The sequence below is a fragment of the Chlorocebus sabaeus genome, chromosome 10, assembly GCF_047675955.1.
Source record: "Chlorocebus sabaeus isolate Y175 chromosome 10, mChlSab1.0.hap1, whole genome shotgun sequence".
NCBI lineage: Eukaryota > Metazoa > Chordata > Mammalia > Primates > Cercopithecidae > Chlorocebus > Chlorocebus sabaeus.
The window spans coordinates 106,840,931-106,864,690 of record NC_132913.1 but is presented as its reverse complement, the minus strand read 5'-3'; the positions used below and the strand labels follow the sequence as shown (position 1 = coordinate 106,864,690).

At 48.0% G+C, this 23,760-nt stretch overlaps 1 protein-coding gene across 9 annotated transcripts; it reads left to right on the top strand.

Annotated features, from left to right (window-relative positions):
- The first annotated feature begins 334 nt into the window (after window positions 1-334).
- DNPEP (aspartyl aminopeptidase) lies at window positions 335-23,654 on the top strand. Of its 9 annotated transcripts, none has more exons than XM_038001490.2 (15): window positions 335-489; window positions 1,083-1,176; window positions 1,298-1,354; window positions 1,469-1,582; window positions 1,830-1,955; window positions 2,138-2,268; window positions 2,529-2,604; window positions 2,702-2,809; window positions 3,794-3,871; window positions 5,425-5,508; window positions 6,680-6,840; window positions 7,232-7,271; window positions 7,381-7,482; window positions 14,416-14,583; window positions 15,096-15,244. In XM_038001490.2, the coding sequence occupies exons 4-15, from the start codon at window positions 1,475-1,477 to the stop codon at window positions 15,144-15,146; spliced, it is 1,233 nt and encodes a 410-aa protein (XP_037857418.2). In that variant the 5' UTR covers window positions 335-489; window positions 1,083-1,176; window positions 1,298-1,354; window positions 1,469-1,474; the 3' UTR covers window positions 15,147-15,244. The 9 variants fall into 9 exon arrangements, with proteins under 9 accessions (XP_037857418.2, XP_007964571.3, XP_037857417.2 ...); XM_007966380.3 differs by having other exon boundaries at window positions 1,266-1,354; XM_038001489.2 differs by having other exon boundaries at window positions 335-672; window positions 1,266-1,354.
- Window positions 23,655-23,760: the final 106 nt, after the last annotated feature.

Here is a 23,760-nt window from a genome sequence, read left to right as displayed (position 1 = left end):
GGCCAGACTAGGGGCGGAGCAAGGGCGGGGGCAGGGGGCAGAGCTCCGGTACAGCGAGGGCCGGAGCGGACCGGGGAAACCCGGTGAGGGGCGGGGCAAAGCGGGGAGGGCGGTGCAGCCTGGCGAGAGGCGGGGCGGACGAGGAAGCTTGACTAGGGGCACGGCGGGCCGTGCTGCCTGGCGAGGGGCGGGGCGGACGGGGCGGCCAAGCTAGGGGCGGAGCAAGGGCGGAGCAAGGGCGGAGCAAGGGCGGGTGCAAGGCGGGTGGTGGGGGCCCAGTTAGGGGCGGAGCGCATAGGGTAAGCCCGCCGAGGGGCGGGGCGGGGCGGCAGGGGAAGCCTGATGACGGCCTGCGCGTGCGGCTTGGCCTGAAGGGGCAAGCAGAGGACTTGGCAGGGCTGGTGAGGGGCGGGGCAGGCGGCGCGGTGGGGGCGGGCCGAGCCCGGAGGCCGGATGAGCGGACACGGCCGGACGCGCGGAGCCATGCAAGTAGGTGGCTCCCGACGGCCCCGCTTGAATTTCGATCCCAAACCGGGTCCGGCGCCCTCCCGGGCCCAAGCTTAGCGCGGTGCTGCAGTGGGGCAGCCCGACCCAAGGCGAAACCGAAAGCCTCGCGGAGGGTGACCTGACGACGTTCCTGGGACTGGAAGGGGGAGTCCTGTGAGAGACTAGGTGGATGGGGAGGAGTCAGGGTGTTCCTTGGAGTACAGGGCTTTGGCTCCGGGCCGGGGACGCGCACGTGATGCAGGCCGCCTCAGAGTATAGGGCCCGCTTGGGATCCCGGAGTTTGGGAGCAGAACAGGATTTCCTAGCTGGGCAGGAACATGGGGGTGGGACTTAGGGAGTCGGGCTAAAGTTCGGATTAAGGGGCGGGCCCGGGTCGTGATCCTGGGCCGGCGGGCTGAAGCTTTCAACGGAGAGTTTCAGCCCTGGGTTTGGGTCTGTCGGTGGGGACGGGCGTAAGCAGAGGTTTGTGCCTTGGAGTGGTCACTTCTGGGGGTGAGGATGGGAGAATCCTCGGAACCTGGGTGAAAGGTCAGGGGTCCCAGACCTCGTAAAAGTCTGAGCGCCCCCTCCCCTAGGTGGCCATGAACGGTAAGGCCCGCCAAGAGGCGGTGCAGACTGCGGCCAAGGAACTCCTCAAGTTCGTGAACCGGAGTCCCTCTCCTTTCCACGGTAAGTGGTGGCCAGGGCAAGGGAGAAGGGTGGAAGCTGATGTGTCCCTCACCAGCTTCCATCGCTGTGAGAGGGTGCTTTTCCCACAGCTGTGGCTGAATGCCGCAACCGCCTTCTCCAGGCTGGCTTCAGTGAACTCAAGGAGACTGAGAAATGGAATATTAAGCCCGAGAGCAAGGTACTGGGGGTGGGGTGGGGATGGAAAGGCAGGTCCCTAGGCTGGGTCTCAAAGCCCTGTGTGCCAGATGGCTAATGCATCTCACACCCCTGTCTTTCCTCCCCTTCTCCTCAGTACTTCATGACTAGGAACTCCTCCACCATCATAGCTTTTGCTGTAGGGGGCCAGTATGTTCCTGGCAATGGCTTCAGCCTCATTGGGGCCCACACGGACAGCCCCTGCCTCCGGGTAAGGAAATGGGACCGTGTTGGGGTGGGAGGAGATGTCAGGGGGAGTACAGGGCAAAAGAGAACCAGGAGGTACAAACTGGAGCCTCTATCCCCTGGAGTAAGAGAGAAGGTAAACTTTTTGGCCTCTTCCTCTACACTTTGAGTCTTTCATGTGACACTAATATCCGCTGTCTGTGTAGCTGAAGTCTCATCTCCACATCTCGTCATGAAGCCTTCTCTGATTTCTTCCCCATCTTTACACTCAGGTGAAACGTCGGTCTCGCCGCAGCCAGGTGGGCTTCCAGCAAGTCGGTGTGGAGACCTATGGTGGCGGGATCTGGAGCACCTGGTTTGACCGTGACCTGACTCTGGCTGGACGCGTCATTGTCAAGGTGGGAACTGAGGTTGGGAATGGCAGAGCCTCCTCGGAAGACTGACTGCCACACTCCTCAGGGTACCCGTGGGGAAGAGGGGTGGAGGCAGTCTGGTCAGAGAACCGTCCTGCTTAGTCTGAGTGAAGACTGACCACTGGGGTAGGAGGCACCCTGGGCTGACTTGGTCTGGCTGGCCACAGTGCCCTACCTCAGGTCGACTGGAGCAGCGGCTGGTGCATGTGGAGCGGCCCATTCTTCGCATCCCACACCTGGCCATCCATCTGCAGCAAAACATCAACGAGAACTTTGGGCCTAACACAGAGATGCACCTGTGAGACTGGGGTGGGGCTGCGGTGGCTGGGAGGGGTGGAGAATGATATCAGGTGATTATTACCTAATGGTAGCCACAGTCACATTTTACTCTTGGGACCCAGTTAATTTCTAGGGGTCCTCACAGCCTTGCCATTTGGGGAGTGGGCTGGGAATTGAAGGGCAGGGGCAGTTGCCCATCAGGAGGCACCTGAACTTACCAGATGCCCCACTCTGCTGTGCCCTCCTCACAATCCCCCCCCAACCCACGTCTCCCCACAGAGTCCCCATTCTTGCCACAGCCATCCAGGAGGAGCTGGAGAAGGGGACTCCTGAGCCAGGGCCTCTCAGTGCTGCGGTAAGAGTCCCCTGATCATGGGGAGGGCGGCAGAGTCCCCTGAGAAGAGGGGAGGAGAGGAGGAATGGACTCTTCCCAGCGTCTTTCTGCTCTGCAGGATGAGCGGCACCATTCGGTCCTCATGTCTCTGCTCTGTGCCCATCTGGGGCTGAGCCCCAAGGACATAGTGGAGATGGAGCTCTGCCTTGCAGACACCCAGCCTGCGGTGAGGACTGGCTGTAGGAACCTGTGGGTGGAGGGCCTCCAGGATCCCAGCCACCCGGAGCCAGTCCTGCTGAAGCACCCCTCACCTCCACCAAGCCCTCAGTGACTCTCATCCCCATTCTTCCCAGTAGACACATCCCCCACTGTTTCTAGGTGGTGATTCTCAAAAAGACAAGTTCCCCACCCCAGACCTGCCTGCTAGGACTGTCTTGGAATTGGCCCTTTTTACAGATTCCACAGGAGTTTCTTCTATAGGTGGGCCCTGTCTGCTTTGACCCACACTGACACTGAACTGCTTAGGGAAAGAGGTCTGGATGTGGCCATCTGTTCTCTGTCTCACTGTTGCTGATGGTCAGAGATTGCTAAATCTTTGGATGCTCTGTCCTGCTTGAACATGTACTGAGTTTCTGTTTCTGTTTTTTGACTGGTTTCCTCTGTTTACTTCTTTGGGCTTTTTGGTAACAATTCAGCCCTTCCTCTTCTTGACCCACAGGAAGAGGTCAAGAGCTATTGGCCTCCACCTTTCTGTTCCTCAGCGCCAGCCCAGCCCCCTTCTCCAGTCTCTGCTCAGTCCTGCCCAGCAAGGAATCCCAACACTTTGGGAGGCCGAGGCGGGGGGAATCACATAAGGTCAGGAGTTCAAGACTAGCCTGACCAACATGGTGAAACCCCGTCTGTAATAAAAATACAAAAATTAGCTGGGCCGGTGGTGCGTGCCTGTAATCCCAGCTACTCAGGGGGCTGAGGCACGAGAATCCTTGGAACCCGGGAGGCAGAAGTTGCAGTGAGCTGAGATCAAGCCATTGCACTTCAGACTGGGCAACAAGAGCGAACCTTCATCTCAAAAAAAAGAAAAAAGAAAATAGTGCACTAAGCCTGGGGTCAGGGAGAGGTTGCGCAAGAAACCAAGGAGGCCCTTGGGAGCAAAAGAAAGGTGAGTGAGGGTGGAGGGTTGAAGGTCAGGCTGACTGTCTTATCTCTCTAGGTCTTGGGTGGTGCCTATGATGAGTTCATCTTTGCTCCTCGGCTGGACAATCTGCACAGTTGCTTCTGTGCCCTGCAGGTGAGGAGCTGGGGCACCCTAGGCAGTACATACCACCAGCAGAGATGGCATGTTTGGGGTCGGAAGAGCTGCCTAAAGCCCCAGCAGGTTGTGAGAGAGGGCCATTGTCTACCTGCTCAGTCTGCTGGTGCTGGATGGACCAGGAGGGGGCCCTAAATGCTGCAGCCTCAGCATCACTACCTTTGGACTCTGTCCTTGCACTGTCAGGGGGTTGAGGCAAGAGGAAGGCTGACAAGTTGATTAGAGCACCATGGTGTCTTATCCTAGCCTTGCTCCTGCTGCTTCTCCTGAAGTTAACCTCTGCCTCAGGGAAAGGCCTTATCATCCCACAAGGCAGTATCATCCACCTCCTTCTGCTTCCTACTCCACCCCTCAGGCTTAAGCCCCAGCCTTCTCCCTGTTTCTTGGGATCTCAGTCAGGTAGCCTGTCTTCCTAGTCACCTTGCTATTCGCCACCTTCTCTCCACCCTAGTCAATTCCCTTTCTTTCTCTGCTCTTGCCCTTGATCTCCCTCTGCCTTTTTCTGCCTTTCCTTCCCTGTAATCCTGTGGCTGGAGATAGGCTTTGAGCTGTAATTGAGACCAGAGCCGGACCTGGGACCTGCATCCACTTCTGCAGGCAGCCAGCCAGTCATGTCACCTTGATGGAGTCTGTCACCTCTTTGAACGTTAGTCTTTTCCCTGAGGCCAATCAGTTTATGTGATCTGTGTAGCCTTTTGACTTTCCAGGACTCTCAGCTCTTCCTCTCTTCTTCCTCCACATCTTCCTACTGGCTTTTGCATGGGAAGGTAGAGAACACCCAAAGGATGGTGCCTCCTGTCCCAGTTGAAAAGGTTTCTACCTAGCTATTGATTTGGCAACAAAAGGAAGAAAAGGAAGGAGTGAGGGGGGAGGGAGGGAAGGAAGGAAGGAAGAAGGAAGGAAGGAAGGAAGGAAGGAAGGAAGGAAGGAAGGAAGGAAGGAAGGAAGTCGGTCCCTACCACACCCTAAAGGTTTCTACCTATGTAGCTATTGATTTGGCAAAAAAAAAAAAAAGGAAAAGGAAAGAAAAGAAGGCTGGGTATGGTGGCTCACGCCTGTAATCCCAGCACTTTGGGAGGCCGAGACGGACGGATCACGAGGTCAGGAGATCGACACCATCGTGGCTAACACGGTGAAACCCCATCTCTACTAAAAACACAAAAACAAAATTAGCCTGGTGTGGTGGCGGGCGCATATAGTCCCAGCTACTCGGGAGGCTGAGGCAGGAGAATGGCGTGAACCCTGGAGGCGGGGCTTGCAGTGAGCCAAGATCGCACCATCGCACTCCAGCCTGGGCGACAGAGCGAGACTCTGTCTCGACAAAAAAAAAGAAAAAAAAGAAAGGTCCCCACCACACCCTCTGCCAGGCAGTGCCCTAATTGATAAAAGCCATGGCCACGGAAGGCAGACAGGGGAACGTGTACACCCAAGGTGCTGGTGGACAGGGGAACGTGCACACCCAAAGTGCTGGTGGGCTGAGTTCCAGCAGAAGGAAGTTGGAGATGATGCTCTCATTTCCTTCCCTGATCCAGGCCTTGATAGATTCCTGTGCAGGCCCTGGCTCCCTGGCCACGGAGCCTCATGTGCGCATGATCACACTGTATGACAACGAAGAGGTACGTGGAGGGTTCTGGGGAGGGTCCCCTCTGCAGAGTCTTCCACAGCCAACTTGTTGTGCCAGGCATCCACCATGAGCCAGGGCTCTTCTGGGGGCCCCAAAGACAGGGGAGATGCCGCCTGGGCCTCCTTAGCACTTGGTGTCTCCTCTGACTCAACATACATCTGCTTAATCGAGGGTGACCATCTTTCCTGTATCTCTCTTTGTGCCACATGGTGAACTTCTTCCTTTAGGACAGGGACTCTACCCAGTCCCTCCTCGTAGCCCCAGGGCTCAGCACAGAGTAGGTCCTCATGATGCCTGTGTGTGTGAGGCTGCAGTCTCAGCTGCATAAGAGAGCTGGAACAGATAGTGCTCTCTCATGTAACAACCCAGGTCAGTTAACAGTTTAGGAGGGGTCCCTGCCATCCTGAACACATGACTTCCATTTCAGGATTCAGGGTGGCCGTTCCAGCTCTGGCCATCATGTCTGCACTGAGTTAGTAGGAAGGGCAATTTGAATTTGGCCAAAAAAAAGAAAAAAAAGAAAAGTATGCTGGGCGCGGCTCACGCCTGTAATCCTAGCATTTTGGGAGACTGAGACAGGCGGATCACGAGGTCAGGAGATCGAGACCATCTGGCTAACACGGTGAAACCCCGTCTCTACTAAAAATAGAAAAGGGGCAGTAGACACCCCCTGGCTTTAAGGGCGTGATCCAGAAATGACATTCATCCCTGCTCACATTCCACAGAACTTAGCTGCAGGGGAGCCTGGGAATGTCATCTCTAGCTAGGTAGTTAAGTGCTCAGCTACAACTTGGGTGTTCTGTTATAAAAGATATCATGGACAGTTAGCAGTCTCTGTCATATGCATAAAAGAAAATTAACCAGTGTGGTGGGGCACCTCTGCTGAGGGTCACAGGATGACCCTGTCATCCTGTGATGTGAGGGTCACTGGAGGAGGAAGGGGAGTAGTGCAGGAAACCCATCAGTACTGTTAAGACTGCGAGTTAGTTTGGCCTCAGCCCACTGTCCAGTGTTCAGTGATGACCCCAGGTTAGGGGTGTTGCTAAGAACACCCAGTGACTCAGTGGGGTTTTGGGCTAGTTGGGCAGTAGACCCCTCTCACTGGCTTCCAAGATCAGGCCCCTGAGCCCCGATTCCCAGAGTCAGGACTCTGCTGTCGCCAGGTGGGGTCTGAGAGTGCACAGGGAGCACAGTCACTGCTGACAGAGCTGGTGCTGCGGCGGATCTCAGCCTCGTGCCAGCACCCGACGGCCTTTGAGGAAGCCATACCCAAGTCCTTCATGATCAGCGCAGACATGGCCCATGCTGTGCATCCCAACTACCTGTGAGTCTCTAGTGCCAGTCACAGTCTTCACATAACTGGGGACCCAAGCGTAGCCTGCCTCAAGGCTCTGCCCTGGCCCCAGCCTCTTCCTTTCTCCCTTCTTCATTCTGCTGGGAGGTTCAGGGGCACTTCCTTTTCACTACTCCGAGACCAACTCGATCAAAGTCATGCAATGCCTAACCCAGGTGTGTGGAATAGCCTTTGTCTACAAACTTGTTTCCATCTATTACTAGAGGCTGCCCGGAACCCTGTGTATGGAATGACTCTAAAGTCCCACTGGGCTGGGCGGGAAAGAGTGGTGATCTATTAGTGATGTCTGCCATGGGAGGGTGATGAGTGTTGACAGGCCTCCTCCTGTTTGCTATGCCTGGCCCTTACCTGTCTCTTACAGGGACAAGCATGAGGAGAACCACCGGCCCTTATTCCACAAGGTGAGATGTGCCATTTCTCCCTGGGGACTTGGAGGCCTGGCTGTTCTGGGCCCCCACTCATTCCCTTTGGGCCTGTCATTACCTCTGCCTCACCCTTGACTCTCCCCAGGGCCCCGTGATCAAGGTGAACAGCAAGCAACGCTATGCCTCAAACGCAGTGTCAGAGGCCCTGATCCGAGAGGTGGCCAACAAAGTCAAGGTCCCCCTGCAGGTGCGGGCGGGCCCTGCCTGGCAAGGTGTGATGGAGGGAGCTTGGTGGGGACACAAACAGATGGGCCCCCCATGAACAGGGAACCTGGTAGATGGCCTTCAGTGGAGGGGATCCCAGTAGAGTGAGAAAAGTAGGGATTTTGAATATAGCTGGATTCCATGCTGGCTCTGCTGCGGTGCTAGCTGTGTGACCTTGGACTAGTCTCCTAGCCTTTCTAAGTCTCAGTTTCCACATCTGTAGAATAGTGATAGTGATGCCTACTTTGCTGGATTTCTATGAAGACTGAAGGTACAGTGTGCTCCTGGCCCATGGTAGGCCTGTCTTTCCCTGCAGCACCCCCACTTTCCTGTGTCTCGTACACACCCTAGGAGCTTCCACAGGGAAAGTGCAGGGCTGGGGAGTATGGAACCCCAGCTACTCATTTTCTCTCTTGCCCGAGAAATCAGCCATCTAGTCCTTTCTCCTCAGTGTGTTTGTGTGTGTTTGTGTACATATATATGTTGTATACATATATGTATGTAACACAGTATTGTATATACGCATATATACACACATATACTGTCATGCATTGCTTAACAATAGGGATACGTTCTGGGAAATGGCATCATTAGGCAATTTTGTTGTTGTGTGAGCATCATGGAGTGTATGTACACAAACCTAGACGGACAGCCTGCTGTGCACCTAGGCTGTGTAGTGTAGCCCATTGCTCCTAGGCTGCAAACCTGTACGGCTTCTTACTGTGCTAAAAACTGTAGGTAATTGTAACAAAATGGTAAGTATACCTAAACATAGAAAAGGTACAGGAGGCCAGGCACGTTGGCTCACACCTGTAATCCCAGCACTTTGGGAGGCTAAGACAGGCAGATCACTTGAGGTCAGGAGTACAAAACCAGCCTGACCAACATGGTGAAACCCCATCCTACCAAAAAATACAAAAATTAGCCAGGCGTGGTGGTGCATGCCTATAGTCCCAGCTACTTGGGAGGCCTTCCCTACTTGGGAAGGATCTCTTGAGCCCGGGAGGTGGAGGTTGCAGTGAGCTGAGATCTTGCCATTGCACTCCAGCCTGGGTGACAGAGTGAGACCCTGTCTCCAAAAAACAAAACAAAAAAAAAAAAAAAAGAGAGAAAGAAAAAGAAAAGGTACAGCAAGCATATGTTATAAAAGATTAAAAATGGTCCACCTGTATAGGACACTTATGAATGGAGCTTACAGCACTCGAAGTTGCCCTGAATGGTGAGTGAATGTGAAGGCCTAGGACAGTACTGTACACTAGTGCAGATTTTATCAATGCTGGACACTTAGGCTTCACTACATTTATTTTGAAAATTGTATTTCTTCAATAATAAATTAGCTTACTGTAATTTATTTGTTTATTTATTTATTTTTGAAATGGAGTCTCGCTTTGTCACCCAGGCTGGAGTGCAGTGGCGCGATCTCAGCTCACTGCAACCTCCATCTCCCTGGTTCGAGCGATTCTCCTGCCTCAGCCTCCGGAGTAGCTGGGATTACAGGCACCCACCACCACGCCCAGCTAATTTTTGTATTTTTAGTAGAGATGGGGTTTCACCCTGTTGATTGGGCTGGTCTCGAACTCCTGACCTTGTGATCTGCCTGCCTCGGCCTCCCAAAGTGTTGAGAGTACAGGCGTGAGCTACTGCGCCTGGCCAACTTTTTTACTTTATAAACTTCCATTTTTTAAATTTTTGACTCCTTTGTAATAACACTTGGCTTAAAACGCAAGCACATAGTACAGCTATTCAAAATAATTTCTTTTTTGTATCCTTATTCTATAAGCTTTTTTCTATTTTTAAAAGTTTTAGTTATTTTTAAAATTTTTAAACTTTTTGGTTAAAAACCAAGACAGAAACATACACATTAGCCTAGGCCTATACAGGATCAGGATTATCAATGTCCCTGTCTTCCACCTCAACATCTTGTCCCACTGGAAGGTCTTCAGGGATATTGACATTCAGGGAGCTGCTATCTGCTATGATAACAATGCCTTCTTCTGGCAAAGCTCCTTCTGGCACAGCTCCTAAAGAACCTGCCTGAGGCTGTTTTACAGTTAACTTTTTTTTTTCCCCCCCAATAAGTAGGAGTACATTCTAAAATAACAATAGACCGGGCATTGTGGCTTACGCCTGTAATCCCAGCACTTTGGGAGGCCGAGGCGGGCGGATCACTTGAAGTCAGGAGTTCAAAACCAGCTGGCCAACATGGTGAAACCCCATCTCTACTGAAAATACAAAAATTAGCTGGGTGCGGTGGTGCACGCCTGTAATCCCAGCTTCTCAGGAGGCTGAGACAGGAGAATCACTTGAACCTGGGAGGCAGAGGTTGCAGGGAGCCAAGATGGTGCTATTGCACTCCAGCCTGGGCAACGAGTGAAACGCTGTCTCAAAATAAATAAATAACAATAAAAAGCATAATATAGTAAACACATAAACCATAACGTAGTCATTTATTATCATTCTTAGGTATTGCATGCTGTACATAATTGCATGTGTTATGCTTTTATATGACTGGCAGCACGGTAGATTTATTTACACCGGCGTCATCACAAACAAATGAGTCATGCATTGTGCTACAACATTGCAACAGCTGTGATGTCACTAGGCGACAGGAATTTTTCAGCTCCATTATAATCTTAGAGACCACTGTCATGTAGTCTATCCTTGACTGAAATGTCACTATGTAGTGCATGACTGTCTATTTCTATATCTATCTACCTGTCTATATCAGGGACTCGGGCATGGGTGGTCCAGTGACAATCATAGCAGGCAAGTTCTGGCATAGTCAGGCGTAGAACCGCGGCATCCTGACTCCCAGCCCAGGGCTCTTTCTGCTGTACAGTGCTAGCTCTTCCTTTCGGAAAGCTGAATTGTTCTGCCCCCAGAAAGCCTTCTCTGAGGATGTGATATTGGAGCTGAGACCTAACCACTGAGAAACAAGCAGCTATGGGAGGGTCCCAGCCAGAGGGCACAAGTAGAAAGGCCCCAAGGGGACCAGGAATGAGCTCTCTATTAGGAGGAGAGAAAGGCAGGATGGTAGAGCCAGGATGAGAGCAGGAGGGGGTCAGGGAAGAGGCCCAGCTCAGTGATCATGCAGGAATACCTAGGCCATGGAAGGGCATTTCCATTTTATTCTAAGGCAGTGAGAAGACGTTGGGAGATTTTTCTTTAATAACTTACGGCAGAAGTAGGACACATGTATTTTAGAAAATTAGAAAATACAGATAGAGATGAGAAAGTAAAACACTAATCTGCAGAAATTTGGTGTAGTCTTCCAGATTTTTTTCTATGCATGAACTTCATATACACTTTTTAAAAATGATATTATATTGGATATATTTTTGTTGCCTCTTTTCACTTAGTCATCTTCACCTTTCTATTTCAGTTTTTTTTTAATTGTTTTTTTAAAATTAGAAACAGGGTCTTGCTTTGTCTCCCAGGATGGAGTGCAGTGGCATGATCATAGCTCACTGCACCCTCAAACTCCTGAGCTCAGGAGATCTTCCTGCCTCAACCTCCCAAGTAGCTGGTACTACAGATGCATGCCACCATGCTGGCTAATTTTCTATTTTTAGTTAAAATGGGGTTCTTGCTATGTTGCCCAGGCTGGTCTTGAACTCCTGGCTTCAAGCAATCCTCCCATCTTGGCCTCCCAAAGTGCTGGGATTACAGGCATGATCTACCAGTCTCAATCCCATTTCAGGAAATTGTTGTTTCAGTAAACTTGTACCTCATCTAATACACAGATAACTTTCCATTTTCCCCAGTTATCCTCAAAATATTTTTTTACAGTTATTTGACCCACCCTAGTATCCAACTCAGGACCATGCGTTATATTTGGCTAATATGTTGCTTAAATGTCTTCTAACGTAGCACAGTTCCTCCCACCCCTTTTTACATTGTCTTATTTAAGAAACTTCTGGATATGTCTCCTTGCTGCCCCATGGTGTCTTTCGCTTGTCTGTAAGCCCTGTATTTCCTATCAACTGGAATTTCTAAAGACTTGATGCATTCAAGTTAAACTTTTTTTTTTTTTTTTTTTTTGACAGAGTGAGAGTCTCACTCTGTTGCCCAGGCTGGAGTCTAATGGCGTGATCTCGGCTCATTGCAACCTCCGCCTCCCCAGTTCAAGCGATCCTTCTGTCTCAGCCTCCAAAGTAGCTGGGATTACACGTGTGCACCATGATGCCCAGCTAATTTTTGTATTTTTAGTAGAGACAGGGTTTCACCATGTTGGCCAGACTGGTCTTGAACTCCTGACCTCAAGTGATCCATCCACCTCAGCCTCCGAAAGTGCTGGGATTACAGGCGTAAGCCACTGTGCCCAGCCTCAAGTTAAACATTTTTGGCTAGAAGACATGGCTGGTGTATTCATATGGCATCACACACATGATATCTGGGTGGGCCATCCTTAGCCTTTCAAAGATTGACCACTGGACCAGTAATGGCCTCTTATCCCTTCATTATATGGTGGTTTTCCCACTATTGACCTGACAGTGACCCATATAAGTGATGAGTTCCCTATTAACCAGACACCTAATGGTTTTAACACAGTAATCCTTGCCTAAATCAGTAATTTCATTAGAATTTACCCAAAAATGCCCGCTTCCCCTGAATTCTTTCAGTCTTCCATTCTTCTGTGAAGTGGAACTTCTTCCCTCCAATCAACTACGGTTCTTTGGTTATCATGGAATATCATTCCTATTGGAAAGCAGGATAAATGCTAATTCTTTCCGTTATCCACTTTTCAAGGTGAAATGTCATCTCAAATAGTGACAAAGAAGGATTTTTCCTTTTCCTTTTTCCTTTTTTTTTTTTTTTTTAAGACAGGGTCTCGCTCTGTCGCCCAGGCTCTGCTCACTGCAACCTCCTCCCCCCAGGTTCAAGAGATTCTCATGCCTAGCCACCCAAGTAGCTGGGATTATAGGCGTGCACCACCATGCCTGGCTGTTTCTTGTATTTTTTTTTTTTTTCCTTTTTTCTTTGAGTTGGAATCTTGCTCTGTCGCCCAGGCTGAAGTGCAGTGGCGTGATCTTGGCTCGCTTCAAGCTCCGCCTCCTGGGTTCACGCCATTCTCCTGCCCTCAGCCTCCCGAGTAGCTGGGACTACAGGCGCCCACCACCACGCCCGGCTAATTTTTTTATATTTTTAGTGGAGATGGGGTTTCACCGTGTTAGCCAGGATGGTCTTGATCTCCTGACCTCGTGATCCACCCGTCTGGGCCTCCCAAAGTGCTAGGATTACAGGCGTGAGCTGCCATGCCTGGCTGTTTCTTGTTTTTTTTTTGTTTTTTTTTTTTTTCTTTTTCCTTTGAGTTGTAATCTTGCTCTGTCGCCCAGGCTGAAGTGCAGTGGCGTGATCTCGGCTCACTTCAAGCTCCGCCTGCTGGGTTCACGCCATTCTCCTGCCCTCAGCCTCCCGAGTAGCTGGGATTACAGGCGCCCACCACCAGGCCCGGCTAATTTTTTTGTATTTTTAGTAGAGACGGGGTTTCACCCTGTTAGCCAAGATGGTGTTGATCTCCTGACCTTGTGATCCGCCCGCCTCGGCCTCCCAAAATGCTGGGATTATAGGCGTGAGCCACCACACCTGGCCTGTTTCTTGTATTTTTAATAGAGACAGGGTTTCGCCATGTTGGCCAGGCTGGTCTCGAACTCCTGGCATCATGTGATCTGCCCGCCTTGGCCTCCCAAAGTGCTGGGATTACAGGTGTGAGCCAGCACACCTGGCCTGCTTTTCCCTTTCTGACTATCATAGATCATGGAATTTCATTTATTCAGTGTCCACTATAATTGTTATATTTGATGTGTGAATTGTCATGGCTTTGACCAATGGGAGCCCCTTCAGCATAACCCCTGTGGCCTTTGACTCTTGGAAGTCTCCTTGCTCTTTGGAACAACAAAAATTGCAGGCGTGTCTTGTTCATTTCACCCCCCAGACTCAGTAGCTTTTGATGAGCAATGGTATTAGAGACCATGGTCTGGCACTGCAAGTGTTCATTGTTCTTTGGGGAGGGGATGGTACTTTGGGAACATTTCCATGGACACAGCAAGAAAAAAGTACATATTTTAAAAATCATGAAGCCAGGTGCAGTAGCTCAGGCCTGTAATCCCAGCACTTTGAGAGGCCGAGATAGATGGATCAGTTGAGGTCAGGAGTTCAAGAACAGCCTGGCCAATATGGTGAAACCCCATCTCTACTAAAAACACAATAATTAGCTGGGCATGGTGGTGGGTGCCTGTAATCCCAGCTGCTCGGGAGGCTGAGGCAGGAGAATCACTTGAACCCGGGAGGCAGAGGTTGCAGTGAGCTGAGGTCGTGCCACTGCACTCCAGCCTGGGCATTGCAGGGAGACTACATCTCAAAATAAATAAAATAAAATAAAAATGTTTAAATAAAAATCCTGAGTTAATGCCGTAATTCTTATTCATAAAATTATTCTTGGTTAGTTAAATAGTTATTACCAATTTGATTTTGTAATTCTGTTTCCTCTTACACTGAAAACCTTGATATCTAGCATCATATTTTCATTTTCTTATTGACTCTTTTACCATAATATAAAGAAAATCATTTCAAAATGTCAGTAGCAATATTTTTAAAGACATTAATATCACTGAGTGTTCTTTTTCTCTGGGTGTGGATATTAAGCAAGAGGGTGACAAGGATGGATACTTTTTAAAATCCCCCTTCCTGCTGTGTGGAGAATGGATTGGAACTAGGGTGGTGGTGATGGAGACAGAATGGGACCAATTCAGAATATATTGTCCTTTGGGGTCTGCCATTTAGCATTGGCTTTGATTTTTGCTCCGAATGGACCGTCTCCCAAGCCCCTTCCCACCCTGCAGTTCTAAGATGGCGTCCTCCTTGGCTCTGATAAGCACACACTGCATATTGCTCATGAGTCTCCTTCTCCCCCTAGGATCTCATGGTCCGGAATGACTCCCCTTGTGGAACCACCATTGGACCTATCTTGGCTTCTCGGCTGGGGCTGCGGGTGCTAGATTTAGGCAGCCCCCAACTGGCCATGCACTCTATCCGGGAGATGGCCTGCACTACAGGAGTCCTCCAGACCCTCACCCTCTTCAAGGTAACCCACCCCAGACCCTCTCAATGGCAGCTGGGCTCCTTCCCCTCTAGTGCCTGGACTGGTTGCTGGGACAGCATTGCCATCACAAAGTGACTGGCCTGAGTAGTGGTGGCTGGTTGTCTAACTGGGGCCATGTAGGAAAACAAGGGTCCTGGCCAACCACAATGGCTCATGCTGTAATGTCAACACTTTGGAAGGTGGGATGATTGCTTAGGCCAGGAGTTTGAGACCAGCCTGAGCAACATGGCAAGACCATGTCTCTACAAAAGAGAAAAAAGAGATAAAACAACGGTACATATTCTTCTCAAGGCTCAGGGGCCCTGACCCAAAGAAATGGAAAATGAAGGGATGGGAAGAGGGGATCAGGGCTGAGAAGACTGGGGTGGCTGTCAAGAACAGATGAAACCTCGGTGCTTCTCCTGCTGGAACATAATGTTGGTGTAAGGTGGGTGGTAGGACATCTCCATCTGGTCACTCGCTAATTTCAAATTCCATGTTGCCTCCCATTATAGGGCTTCTTTGAGCTGTTCCCTTCTCTGAGCCATAATCTCTTTGTGGATTGAGCCCTCTTGGAAAGACTTCCCTGCCATCCCTTTGCACCTGAGAGGGGAAGTTCTTAGCTGAGCTGAAGCTGGATTATTAAAGTGGATTTTCACTCAGACTCTCCGTGCTATGCTTATTTGGAGACTAGAGGAGTGGGAGTTGAACCTGGCTTGAACCTTTGGAACCAGAACAGTTGGGGAGCAGGTGGAGGAGGCCACACTCCTGGGAGATGATGGTTTTAAATCTGATTTTAAATCTCTTCTCTGTCTCAAGTCCATACCTGAAGTGGGTGAAGGGTGGGCTGGATCCTTAAGCAGAAGATCACTTCTCCCACCCCTAGTCCTCCTCCTAGGAAGTGGCCTCAACGGTCTTTCCTCCTTCCATCCCCAGAATAGGTGTCCCGCTCTGCCCTCAGATATCCTGTTCAGCATCGGCCCCCTTCAGAGCTGCTCTGGGCAGCCAAAGCTGTTTCCCACCTCCCCCAGTCCCTCCCCAACCCCTCTCAGGAGCTGCAAAGAGAAGGGCACAGTCTATACCTTATCACCCTTCATCATCCACTTCTCAGCAGTCCCTGGTATTACTTGATTGTGAACATATTATAAGGAAAAAAGATTATCGCTGAAAAAATTGGAAAAATCAGTCTGGCTGGGTGCCATGACTCACACCTGTATCCCTAGCACTTTGGGAGGCCAAAGCAGGTAGATCGCTTGAGGTCAGAGTTCAAGACCAGCCTTGCCAACATGGTGAAAACATACAAAAAAAATAGCCAGGCATGGTTGCGCACACTTGTAATCTCAGCTTCTCGGGAGGCTGAGGCAGGAGAATAGCGTGAACCCAAGAGGCGTAGGTTGCAGTCAGCTGAGATGGTGCCACTGTACTCCAGCCTGGGCAACAGAGCAAGACTCTGTCTCAAAGAAAAAAGGCCAGGAACGATGGCTCATGCCTGTAATCCCAGCACTTTAGGAGGCTGAGGCGGGTGGATCACCTGAGGTCAGTTGTTCAAACCAGCCTGACCAACATGGAGAAACCCTATCTCTACTAAAAATACAAAATTAGCCAGGCGTGGTCGCACATGCTGTAATATCAGCTACTTGGGAGGCTGAGGCAGGAGAATCACTTGAATCCAGGAGGCGGAGGTTGCAGTGAGCCAAGATTGTGCCATTGCACTGTAACCTGGGCAACAAGAGTGAAACTGTCTCAGAAAAAAAAAAAAAAAAGAAAGAAAAAGAAGAAAAAGTCAAAGTCTGTTTATAAACCGATCTCCTTCCTTCCACTAAAATAATTGTACAAACTGGTGTCCTTCCAATCTTTTTGATATCTATATAAAAGTTTATGTCTATATAAATATTCCACTTCAGCTTTCTAAAAAACTTAATATAATATAGAGATATTTCTATATCAAGACATGTAAATTTAATTTAGCAATGGCAAAAAGTTAGAATTCATCTAAAGATTTCTCAGTAAAGTCAAGGCCAAATACACTATGAAATGTCTGTTATAGGTAGCTATTGAGAAAAAGGTAAATTGTATATTGTATGTACTAACATGAAGAGATTACAAAGACATTGTTGAGTAGAAAAGGCAGGTTGCAGAACCGGACATAGGATAAGGAATTTGTGCAAAACCCATGTACCTTCAAAATATTATTATATGGCCGGGCACGGTGGCTTATGCCTGTAATGCTAGCACTTTGGGAGGCTGAGGTGGGCAGATCACTTGAGATCAGGAGTTCAAAATCAGCCTGGCCAACATGGTAAAAACCTGTCTCTACTAAAAATACAAAAAAATTAGCCATGCGTGGTGGTGGGTGTCTGTAATCCCAGCTACTTGAGAGGCTGAGGCAGGAGAATAGCTTGAGCCGGGGAGGCAGAGGTTGCAGTGAGCCAAGATCGTGCCACTGTACTCCAGTCTGGGCAATAGAGCAAGACTGTCTCAAAAAAAATTAATATATATTTTTATATGTGTATAAATATGCATGTAGATGTATACATGCATAGAAAAAGCCTGGAAAAATGCACATCAAACTTTTACAGTGATTTTCTGGGTTGGGAGTGACAAAAGAGCCTTACCCTTTTTGTAATGGTTTCCTTTTGTATAACAGAATGTACCATGTATTACTTACATAAAAAATTTTACCTTAGCACTATATTTACCCTTACAATTGGCGTACAGTATTTTGTTGTATAGATGGTCATTATTCAGTCTGTTAATAATGGTCATTTAATTTTTTTCTCCAGTTGACAAGTCTAAACAACACTGTGATAAATATACAGGTATTATTGTACATTTGCCTAAGTTTTTCCCATGGGATAAATTCTAGAAAATGCCAACTGAACTATAGTGACAGCAGACCAGTGGTTGCTCGAATGTCAAGGATTAAGAGAGAGTTTGGTTGCAAAAGAGATTAAGAGAGAGTTTGGTTGGGAAGCTGAGGTGGGCGGATCATGAGGAAAGGAGTTCGAGACCAGCCTGGCTAACATGGTGAAACCCCATCTCTACTAAAAATACAAAAATTAGCTGGTTGTGGTGGTGGGCACCTGTAATCCCAGCTACTCGGGAGGCTGAGGCAGGAGAATCGCTTGAACCTGGGAGGCGAAAGTTGCAGTGAGCCGAGATCATACCACTGCACTCCAGCCTGGGCAACAGAGCAAGACTTCATCTCGAAAAAAAAAAAAAAAAAAGTTATACCAAGTATGCCTGGCTCTTCTGAACCCCCGCCCCTGCAACCCCCTATTCTACCTCCTCCACCTCTTCTCCCACTAATGCTCCAACCAACCCCTCTTTTCTTTCTCCTTGGCCTACTCAACATGAAGACGATGAAGATGAAGACTTTATGATGAGCCATTTCCACTTCCACTTAATGAATAGTAAATATATTCTCTCTCCGCCGTTTTTTTGTTTTGTTTTTTGTTTTTTGTTTTTTTTAAAGACAGTATCTTGCTCTGTTGCCCAGGCTGGAGTGCAGTAGCAAGATCTTGGCTCAGTGCAACCTTCACCTCCCAGGCTCAAGCGATCCTCCCACTTCAGCCTCCTGAATCCAGCTATTTTTTTGATTTTTTGTAGAGACAGGTTCTCACTACGTTTCCCAGGATGGTCTTGAACTCTTGTCCTAAGCATTCCTCCTGCCTCAGCATCCAAAGTGCTGGGATTACAGGTATAATATTTTCTTCTCTCTAGCTTATTTTATTGTAAGAATACAGTGTATAATACATAGACATATGTCGTATGTGGTAATCTACTGTTTATGTTATCAGTAAAGCTTCCAGTCAACAGTAATTAAGTTTACGGAGAGTTAAAAGTTACACATGAAGGCTGGGCGCAGTGGCTTACCCCTGTAATCCCAGCACTTTGGGAGGCCGAGGTGGGCGGATCACTTGAGGTCTGGAGTTCAAGACCAGCCATACAAACACAGAGGAACCCTGTCTCTACTAAAAATACAAAATTAGCCGGGCATGGTGGCACATGCCTGTAATCCCAGCTACTCGGGAGGCTGAGGCAGGAGAATCACTTGAACCGGGGAGGCAGGGGTTGTGGTAAGCCGAGATCACGCCACTGCACTGCAGCCTGGGCAACAAGAGCGAAACTCCATCTCAAAAAAAAAAAAAAAATTATTGAAAAAAAAAATTTCAATATAATAAATTATACACTTAAAGTGTAAAATTCTATGAGTTTTGACAGATATACCATATACACCTGGGAAACCACCACCACAATCAAGATATAAAACCTTTCCATCATCTTCTTGTACCCCTTTGCAATCAATCAATCTCTCTCTCCACTCCTGACGTCCAAGTAACCATTGATCTGCTTTCTGTCGCTATAGATTAGTTTACCTTTTCTAGAATTTTATTTTCTTCTTCTTTTTTTTTGGAGACAGAGTCTCATTCTGTCACCCAGGCTGGAGTGCAGTGACACTATCTCGGCTCACTGCAACCTCTGCTTCCTGGGTTCAAGCCATTCTCCTGCCTCAGCCTCCTGAGTAGTGGGGGTTACAGGCGCCTGCCACCACACCCGGCTAATTTATTTATTTATTTATTTATTTTTAGTAGAGGCAGGGTTTCATCATGTTTGCCAGGCTGGTCTCAAACTCCTGACCTCAGGTGATGTGCCCGCCTCAGCCTCCCAAAGTGCTGGGATTATAGGCGTGAGCCACCACACCCAGCCCCTTTTTTTCTTCTCTACCTCTTTCTCCTTTTTTTTTCCTCCTCCGCCTTCTTTCTCTTGTATTTGTCAATTCTCCTCTTTTCCTTAACTTAGTCTATTCTGTGCATTTTCTAAGTACCAGGCTTCTTATTTGTTTGTTAATGCTAAGTGTGGTGGTGGTAAACCCTGCATGCTGTAGTATGACAGTTACTGAGAAGTGGCTGTCCTTTGTAGGCCAGTTCACAGTAGGGTTCACAGTAGGGAATGCTACCAGAGAACTGAGCTTCCTGGTGTTAATGGTGATAGTAGGACTTCAGAGTAACAGTGACCAGGTGGCAACACTTTACCATCATAGTTTGTGGTGTTTTCTGTCTCCTGATTATGCTGTAAGCATGGATTGTGTGTGTGTTTTGTTTGTTTGTTTGTTTGTTTGTTTGTTTTGAGACAGTGTCTTGGTCTGTTGCCCAGGCTGGAGGGCAGTGGTGCAATCTTGGCTCACCACAGCCTCAACTTCCCAGGCTCAAGTGATCCTCCTGCCTCAGTCCCCCTGAGTAGCTGGGACTACAGGCATGTACTCCCACACCCGGCTAATTTTTTTAGTTTTTAGTAGAGACACAGTCTCACTATGTTGCCCAGGCTGGTCTTGAACTCCTGGACTCAACCAATGCCCCCACCTTGGCCTGGTATTACAGGTGTGAGCCACCATGCCCAGCAATTATGTGTATTCTTCCCCTTCTTTCTCTCTTTATTGACAAAATGATTTTAGGAGAGTATCTAGAAAGGTTGGACTTATGCAGCTGCCATTATCCTACTGGGACTGCAAATGTTGCTTGTTAATGCGGTAAAATGTTGAAGGGGTTTGTAGAAGACATTGTTGGCAACTTACCTGTATCCGTCACTTTTACCATTTCAGTGTACACAGTACCGTTTTCAGCGCCAGCAGCTGCACTTCTTGCCCGAGGGCTTCCCCAAGGGCTTTCTTTTGCTGCTTGACTACAGTTTTCCACTCCCATGGCAGTTGGAAGTGCTGGGGAATTCAAGCTCCATCCCAGAGCAGCTCTAACCAATAACTGGCAAGACTTTGTGTCTGAATACCGCAGCTCCCTCCCATCTGGGGTGAGAGAACTCTGAGGCGTGTAGTTTACATGGCTCCCAGAGGCCCCCCAGCAGAATTTCGCTCAGAGTTAAGCCTGATAACACATGCCTCTATTGGCCACCTCCCCTTCCTTGTCTCACTTCCCCACTCCCTGACCACTGTGTTCCTTCACCTCCCAGTGAATTCCTTGTACACAGATCCTTGTTTCAGGGTCTGCTTCTGGGAAAACTGAAACTAAGTTAGAAATCTTCTGAGATTTTTGGATAAGGGTGTCTGCTATTCTATTACGATTCTGCATTGTACTCCAAGTCTTTAGCTATGTACTAAAACAAGAAAAGGAATAAAAGAAAGGTGGAAAGGGAGAAAAAAACTTTCTTTTTATGTTATTTGTTATGTAGAAAATCCAGAAGTTACACTATTTGAATAATAAGAAAGTTATTTATTTATTTATTTAATTTTTGAGACCGAGACTCGTTCTGTCTCCCAGGCTGGAGTACAATGGTGTGATCTTGGCTCACTTCAACCTCTGCCTCCAGGGTTCAAGCAATTCTCCTGCCTCAGTCTCTCGAGTAGCTGGGAATACAGGCACGCACCACTGTGCCCGGCTAATTTTTGCATTTTTAGTAGAGACAGGGTTTCACCATGCTGGCCATGATGGTCTTGATCTCCTGACCTCGTGATCGGCCCACCTCAGCCTCCCAAAGTGCTAGGATTAAAGGCGTGAACCACTGTACCCGGTTGTAATAAGAGAGTTTATCAATACAGCTGACTGAAAAATCAACATACAAATATCAATTTTATTTCTACATACCAACAAAAAATGGGTAGAAAATGAAATTTTTAAAAGGTTTACTTCTACAAAGCATAAAAATCAAGTACCTGTCAATAAATATAAAGTTATGCAAGATCTCTACAGAGAAAATCTGTGTGTGTGTGTGTGTGTGTGTGTGTATGTGTGTGTGTGTGTTGTGTGTTTTGAGACAGAGTCTTGCTCTGTCACCCAGGCTGGAGTGCAATGGTGTGATCTTGGCTCACTACAACCCTCGCCTCCCGGGTTCAAGCAATTCTCCCCGCCTCAGCCTCCCAAATAGCTGGGATTACAGGCATGTGCCACCATGCCCGGCTAATTTTGTATTTTTAGTAGAGATGGGATTTCACTATGTTGGTCAGGCTGGTCTTGAACTCCTGACCTCAGGTGATCAACCCACCTCAGCCTCCAAAAGTGTTGGGATCACAGGTGTGAGCCACCACACCCAACCTCTATAGAGACAATTTTATGAAAGAAGGTCCAAACGATTTGGAAGATATCTCATACATGATGTGAAACTCAATATTGTAAAAATATGTTATCCTCCAAACTGATAAATAGATTCAGTGCAATTCTAATAAAAACGTCAACAGTTTCTCTCCTCCTTGCTTTTCTTCTTTTTGTGTGGGAGTTGACAAGCTGATACTTTTTTATAGCCAAGATTTAAGCTGGGTGTAGTGGTGCGTGCCTATAGTCCTGTCTACTTGGGAGGCTGAGCTGGAATGATTGCTTGATCCCAGGAGTTAGAGATCAGTCTGAGCAGCATAGTGAGACCCAATATCTTAAAAAAAATTTTTTTTAAAGATTTGAAGAAGACAACTGCCTTATTAGTTGTCAAAGCTTTTTATGAAAGCTATAGTAATTAAGAAAGTATATTCTTGGTTCAAGAATAAAACTGACCAATAGAACAGAGTAGAGACAAATGAATATTTGATATTTGGTTTATGACAAAAGTGGCAATTTTGTTTTGTTTTGTTTTGTTTTTGTTTTTGAGATGGAGTTTCGCTCATTGCCCAGGCTGGAGTGCAGTGGCACAATCTCGGCTCACTGCAAGCTCCGCCTCCTGGGTTCAAGTCATCCTCCTGCCTCAGCCTCCTGAGTAGCTGGGATTACAGGCACGTGCCACCACACCCAGCTAATTTTTGCATTTTTAGTAGAGATGGGGTTTTGCCATGTTGGCTAGGCTGGTCGTGTACCATGATAAAGTGGACATCCCAAGAATGCAGGTTTACTTCAACATATGAAAAGTAATTAATGTAATACATTATATTATAAAGAACAAAACCCACATTATCTCTATTGATGCAGAAAAAGCATTTAGTACAATCCCAAACCCTTTCATAATAAAAATATTCGACACTCAGAAATAGAAAAGAGCTTGCTCAACCTGATAAAGGCATCTATAAAAATCCACAGCTGCTGGACACAGTGGCTCCCGCCTGTAATCCCAGCACTTTGGGAGGCCGAGGCGGGCAGATCACCTGAGGTCAGGAGTTAGAGACCAGTCTGGCCAACATGGTGAAACTCCATCTCTACTAAAAATACAAAAATTAGCTGGGTGTAGTGGCACTTGCCTGTGATTCCAGCTACTAAGGAGGCTGAGGCAGGAGAATCGCTTGAACCTAGGAGGTGGAGGTTGCAGTGAGCTGAGATTGCACCACTGCACTCCAGCCTGAGCGACAGAGCAAGACTGTGTCTCAAAACATACAACACACACACACACACACACAATTTGTTGACAAATCAGGTAAGTGTACAAAATGGCCAGGCATGGTGCCTCACGCCTGTAATCCCAGCACTTTGGCACGCCGAAGTGGACAGATCCATCCCATGAGTCCAGGAGTTCGAGACCAGCTTAGGCAACATGGCCAAACCCCATCTATACAAAAATTCTCTGGCCATGGTGGCATGCTCCTGAAGTTTGAGCTACTTGGGAGGCTGAGGTGGTAAGGATAGCTCGAGCCTGGGAGGCTGAGGCCGCAATAAGCCATAATCAAACCATTGTACTCCAGCCTGGGTAACAAAGCTAAACCCTGTTTTTAAAAAAAAAAAAAAATCGCAGAAGAAAAAAGCTAAAAAGTTAAATATATGGTTCTTTTCTGTCTTTTAAAAAAAAACTGCTGTGCTTGATATACATCAAGCAATTTATTTTTATTGTATATTTTATTCTTTGTTTGGATTTATAGTTTTATAGCCTTAAACATCTAGCTGATATAACACTGTTTGACCGGTAAACCCAGGTAGAGTAAAACTGTATGTCTGCATTCTATCTAATGCTGACAACTCCGAAGATATTTCTGTTTTTATTTTATCAACAATCTTTTTTTTTTTTTTAACAGAGCCTGGCGCTGTCTCCCAGGCTGGAGTGCAATGGAATGGAGCCATCTCGGCTTACTGCAACCTCCGCCTCCTGAGTGCAAGCGATTCTCCTGCCTCAGCCTCCTGAGTAGCTGGGATTACAGGCGTGTACCACCACGCCCACCTAATTTTTGTATTTTTAGTAGAGATGGAGTTTCACCATGTTGGTCAGGCTGGTCTTGAACTCTTGACCTTGTGATCAACCTGCCTCAGCCTCCCAAAGTGCTAA